Source organism: Anneissia japonica, unplaced genomic scaffold (genome assembly GCF_011630105.1).
Source record: "Anneissia japonica isolate Jap-2015-1 unplaced genomic scaffold, ASM1163010v1 scaffold785_len581690_cov155, whole genome shotgun sequence".
NCBI classification, from domain to species: domain Eukaryota; kingdom Metazoa; phylum Echinodermata; class Crinoidea; order Comatulida; family Comatulidae; genus Anneissia; species Anneissia japonica.
This window is the reverse complement of record NW_022739772.1, coordinates 120,524-126,875: the sequence shown is the minus strand read 5'-3', so window position 1 is coordinate 126,875 and position 6,352 is coordinate 120,524. Positions and strand designations below refer to the sequence as shown.

Below are 6,352 nucleotides of genomic sequence, written 5' to 3'. Positions count from 1 at the left end.
GCGCGCTAAGAATTTGAGAATTTTAGGCACTTTCAGAGGATACATTTGTCAAGGGGTGGGGAAAGATTTTCCAAAGATGGATATTTTCCCCTTGTCCCCCGGTGTTTTTAATTCTAATTTCGTTGGAATTGATCAAAACTCCCTAATATATGCAATTTTTAGAGGAAATTGGGCCATGTTAACAAGAAATGCGCGCAAAATTTGAGGTTTTTAGGCACTTTTAGGGGATGAAAGGGCATTTATAAAGCGGTGGGGAAGATTTTTCAAAGATAGATATTTTCCCATTGTCCCCCAGTGGTTACGCCATCGGGCAGCATAGATCAAAGGAGTTATGACAGTTTTTGAAGTGGAGAAGGGGTTGCAGGGTGTTGTGAGTCTGGTCATTATGATATCTTCCTTTTTATTCCTGTCTTTATTTTTCTCTTCTCTTTTCTTTCCTTTTTTTTTCCTCTTCTTTCTCTTTCCCTCCCTCTCCCCTCTTTCTTTTCTCTTATTACCCAGCCCGGTACGACGGCTTGATCAGTCCGGTAAAAACCGTCAGGGGAGGGGAAGTTTTTCCCCTGCCCCCCCCCCCCGCATGTTACGACACTGGCTAACAACGCCAATCATCCCCCACCCCTAATGAAAAATGAAAAATATTTTTCTACGCCACTGATTGCAGGCCTACATTTTGATGGGAGGTGAAAACTGGTCGAACGTCCACTTTAGTTTCTTCAGTCATTAATATTAAGTCGTGTGCTCTATTACGAAGAGGTATACTGCGTTTAGAATCAACGTTCACATAGAAGGCTTACGGTACATGCGTCCACCAACTTGAAATGTCTCTTCCAAAAGACGTTGCGTTATATTATAATGAGCCAAAGATTCCCAACAGGCAAAGTGGTGAGGGCTACCACCTGCCGCAACCAACTGGGCTATGTTAATGTACATTATATACTGTTCTATATGGCTATTGGGTAAATTTCAAAAGAATGTCTTACGTCTATGTTATTTGTGTTTTCGTCACCATGTTCTCTTTTCTCCCCAATTCCAAGACTTTCTAACATCGATTCAAAACCTAGAAAAGATGAAGATATCTTAGATAAATAAATGATATTTTTGACCTATCGAAACAGCTTAAGATCAAACAAATTTATATATATATATTTTATTGTTAATAAGCAATATAACTATTATTATATAATTAAAACTTGATAACAGCGTTTGAATTACATTTTTATATTATGGTATCGATGAAGACATACCTTCCTCATGAATGACGTCATCATCAACCACATACATTTCGAATATTTCGTTAATAAATGACTCGGGATTAGTGGCTGTCGGCTCTCCTATACAATATCCTCGGAGAAGGTTGTAGATAACTGCGCCTGCTAGCTCTTGCACTTCTGCTATGTTCGCTCCATTAGTGTGGTTTACTACAATGTCTTCGAAAGAACCCTCTGCCGTAAAACACTGATTAACAAAAAATATGAAGATTAAAGGATGTCTGGATTTATTCTGTGTAAAACATCAAAGAAAAACCCACGAAAATCTGAAGAAGACTTATTTCCAGTGGGGATCCTTCTGGTGGTGATTGGGCAGTACGCCGGGAGACAATCATCTACTCTTTTTCAAAGAATGTCCAGCTTTCTTTAACGTGAATGCACACGGGATCAACGACTTAAACGTCTCATCCGAAAGACGGTGTACTATCGTAACTTGCATTTCAGCCCTCCAGCTAAAGTTCAAGGAGAGTAGCGAAGGGAATTGAACCGGGACCAAGAGACTTCACGGTTCAGCGCACACACAGTGGCTACCACTAGTTTAGCCGACCAAGCTAAACTTCAACCAAAAATGTTCCCATGTTATCTTGAATAACTGTCATCATGAATTTTATGAGCATTTCTGGGATTTTGCAAGCAGAGAAACACGAGTATAGAGAAGGAGAAGTGGGGAGGCGCATACCCAATACTCTCATTTGACACCTACACTGATTACGGTGGTGAAAACAAAATCCACTTATTGTAGTGAGTCAGGCATGTTATAAACTAATGTGGATCTACCACCGATATGTTAAAAGTATATGTATCACATTGTATCAGCATGGAGGTATAAATCAGCAACCGGATAAGGGGTACCATACTAGAAAAAGAGAGTGAAATGAGTGCCAGTTTCCACATTGCTGACCAGAATGATCCATCTAACTTGTGCGCTTCACCTTCTTAAACCCGTACCCGGGATTTATCGGTACGAATCAGTTTTGAAGCAATAGCATCATGGAATAATTCGAGTATTCAATCGTGAACAAAAACCGTTAACTTACTCACCTTATAATGAATGTCGGCGTCATATATAGTTGCAACCTCTCTTAGAATCAATTTGAATTCCTCCTCAGTAAAATCGTCATCATTGCCAACATAGGAAGCGTAATGCTGTTCATAGGTGTTTTGAGTAAGACAGGTTTCATACTGAGAGGAAATGGTATTCAAGAGGACTACGGACAACTTATGGTACAGCTCTTCATTCAAACCCTCGACTGTCTTAGCTCCGACAATGTCAAATAGGTGATCAGGATCAAAGCACTAAAATATAAAATAAAAATTAATTTCATTACATGTCATTTATTTAAGTAAATAATGTGTCTGAATACGATTGGCGATTCCACTATTTCATTGAAAGTATGCTGCAGTTTCGCCCATTATAGCCTACACGGCCTGCAATTGTTAGTACTGTATTCGGGCACAGGGCGGAAGTATGCACGTCGAGTGACTGATAGTTTTAATAATTCTGAAGATATAGGTATTAAGTACTGCACAACGCAAAGTTACCCAAACTCCCTTGGAGAACATCTCCAAATGACGCAAAAATGGGCGCCATTTTTCCACTTAAAATTATGAGTTTAGTTAAAATTTAATATGTTGTACAACTGATTTTTTTAAAGACACACAGACAGTGTTTAATGATCGGGAACGGTTAAGGAGATAGAGATGGTGAAAAAATCCCCGATTCGACCGACTAATCAGCATCACCAAAAGCTATTGGTGATAGCGTGTAGCGATTGTATGGGAACCAAGCGTAACATCACCTCATCTAGGATGAATACCTTATTTCATTCAACTATAAAAATGGCGGGTCATAATTATGAGGTCCTACACAATTAATATGGAGCTTTCGATTGCACGACGACGGTAGGACGTGGAACGTAATGACGTCACTAAGACGTCATCTGCGCATGCGAGAACCTAAAAGAGAACTAGCAAAATGATTTTTTGTTCTAGAGTGGATATTTGATATGCCATTAATAATAGAATCAACCTTAAAATCGTTCTTTGGCTATTTTTTTATGAAGTTATAGACGATTATATACGATTTTACCTTGACGTCACTGGCGAAAAAGTAACAAAAGATCGTGTAAATAGTGCCGCGTAGGGTATCCATCGCGTAGGGGTGTCTTTTAATTACCTTCAAGTTCTTCAAAATTCAAGGCTTTTCCCTCTTGAAAATTATTATAATGAATCAAAGAGAAAATGGAGGTTCGGGTTCTTCCCGGGAAAGTGTTGATTAAATGTTGGGAAATGAGCTTTCCCAACTTCTCAAGTAGCTAGGTTTTAGCTAGGTGTCTTATGACTTTGTTAATCAAAATTCAAGGTTTTCCCCTCTTGAAGACGGTCAGGTAAAATTTTCTCATTTCTTATTTTATGTGTGTATACATACATAAATAAATGAGTAGTTACATGCGTATTCTTTTTTCCACGAATCGATAAATCCCAAAAAGAAATGGTGGTCTGGGAGTTCTCCCCCGGGAAAATTTTTATTCCTAGATGGATGAGCTTTCCCGACATTTGAAGTGTGTTTTAATGACTTTTATGTTCTTCAAAATTCTAATTTTCTTATAGTAACATAAAAAAAAAACAAAAAAAAAAATGTGTATAAAAAAAAAAAAAAACAAAAAAAAAAAAAACAGCTCACGGGTCCTGAAAAGGTAGGTCTGGAATTCTTTTTTTCTCTTTTTTTGTTGCCCAAGGGAAGGGTCAGGGCCCATGACCCTCCTACCCCACTCCCCCAGATCCGTCAATGTGAATTGCGAAAAAATGTAACTCGGTCTGGGACTGGATAAACATTCTTTTCCCATCCTTCTCCTCCTTCCTTCTTTCTTTTTCTTGCATTTCTTTCCGATCATACAAAAATCTCCAGACATAATATATTTGTTGCCAAAAAGTGGGGGGGGGGGCACCCGGGCCCCCGGTCCACCCCCCCCCCCCCGGGTTCCCCCCCTAGGCCTAGTAGTAGTAGGTGGATATATTATTACCGCGAAGTGGGTGGTACATGCCTTATAATTTACTACGTGACGTGGATAGCGAGATTATTCGATCGCCATGCAAAGTTAAAATAAAATCCCAAATCCTCCTCCTTTTTTGGAATTTAAGGAAATTAATACATTTTTGTTTCTTTGTTGGATCGATTGCAGCAACCCCAAGACCAACATAATGGTATTTCACATTATATAGCATTAATCATCTATAATAACTGCTAACTTCCTACCCTATCGCGTTGTTTTGTTTTGGTGACAACATGGCCGGTGTAAGTCACGTGGTTGATTTACAGCGTACATGCAAAGATCGTACGCAGCGGATACCTCTCTCTATCTACGGCTCTGGATCTTTTGTTACTTTTTCGCCAGTGACGTCATAGTAAAATCGTATATAATCGCCTATAACTTCATTAAAAAAAGGCCAAAAAACGATTTTAAGGTTGATTCTATTATTAATGGCGTATCAAAAATCCTCTCTAGAACAAAAAAATCATTTTGCTAGTTCTCTTTTAAGTTTTCGTTGTCGCGTGCATGAGTGAATCCTTTTTAGTGTGTCATTGCAATTCGAAATCTCAATTATATCCATGGACAATCAGTCTCCCGATGAAGCTATGTCACCTTTTATTCATCCATAGAGGTATGACGGCGGCGATATCACTGGTATTTACCGTGATATTGGTTCAGAATAGAATGCGCACGGTTTAACTCCCAAGTACAAAGGACATGTCAAATCCCAAAGCACAGTCCTGCATGAGTTGAGCTATTAACTTTATTAAATAAATTCAACCAGACAGTACATCTCTGAAATTGATTATATTTTGAGGCGGAAATATCGTTTTTGTTATTTCCACACCATGGCTGAAAAAGACATAATACAAATACACAAAAACAAATATGACGGGATTACTACAAGAAAATTAAACTCTATCAAGTGATATTCAAGGTTTTAAAAGATTAGTGAAAAATAGTAACTGAAATAATAATATGAATGATGTTTGCCCAACCTAACGTGTTATCGTACCAAATGCTCAGTAGGTTCCCAAATGCTTGCGAAAAAAAAAACGCCATCGGAATAGCATTGCAGTACAGTATTCTCTGCTTACTTTTGGGATCGAATTACTAGCCACCAAGAATTTTATATTACGTTGACAATTGTCTTTGCTAGAGATCACTCATTACTCAAGATAACAACTTACAAAACTCACTGTTAACTATCTTTGTTGATTTCTCATTAAGTTTAGTACCACCCATGCATTGTTGATAGGCCAATTGATTTTCAGCAACTTGTAAGTATCTCTAATGTATATCACTTACGTTGATGAAATATTTGTGTTAAATAAATTATGTTCCAAAAATAGACCTACGTCAACTTGACTTTTGTTTTTATTGTCATCGTTTTCACCACTATATTTATTATGGAACAACGTGCTATATCATTTCACAATGATTCGAAGTAAGTTATTCGTTCGTCTGCATAAACGAAAACAGTTATTTAAAAAGTAATAATATAATATAGTACAGTAATAAATGAGTTATACAAACTTATGTTTTAGAACCACAGATAGGCTTAACTTTGATTAAAAGGCATTAAAAGAAAAATACATGATTCTATACGAAGCGGTTTATTAATAGCAATAATGCTGCTTCTATTGAGACCTATGCAGATGCATTCTGGCTACTCTATACCAACGTAAATAAACAAGGATATGCTATTACATTCAACAAAATGTCTCAAACATTGAATCAGTGAGTAATCCAGGACAATTAATGTCAATAAATACAACAAAACCTTGGCAAATATTATTATGAAGGGAGTTGATCGAATGATTGGATCATGTTCCTGAAAAAAAATAATACCATGACATTTGTTGGAGAAAGAAGGTTGTAACTGAACCAATAAAATAGGCCTAAGCATAATTTTTGTTTTAAGATTCGTAATTCTAGGAAGGAAGCGGTTGACAATGCTGCGTGTGAACTGTCATAATCTATGGCTAGTTCTAGAATCAATTAAATAAACGAACGAACGAAGATTTACGTCATTAAATGCAGCCAAAAAAA

General features: G+C 37.4%; 1 protein-coding gene across 2 annotated transcripts in view; it reads right to left on the bottom strand.

Moving 5' to 3' along the window:
• The window catches only part of LOC117118009 (zinc transporter ZIP12-like), a 32,207-nt gene that overhangs the window by 13,285 nt on the left and 12,570 nt on the right, over positions 1-6,352 (bottom strand). For both annotated transcript variants that reach the window (XM_033262507.1, XM_033262506.1), the window contains exons 3-5: positions 2,310-2,564; positions 1,245-1,455; positions 981-1,057 (exon numbers count right to left, since the gene is read on the bottom strand). In XM_033262507.1, coding sequence (XP_033118398.1) covers positions 981-1,057; positions 1,245-1,455; positions 2,310-2,564 — 543 coding nt within the window. The remainder of the gene's footprint in view (positions 1-980; positions 1,058-1,244; positions 1,456-2,309; positions 2,565-6,352) is intronic.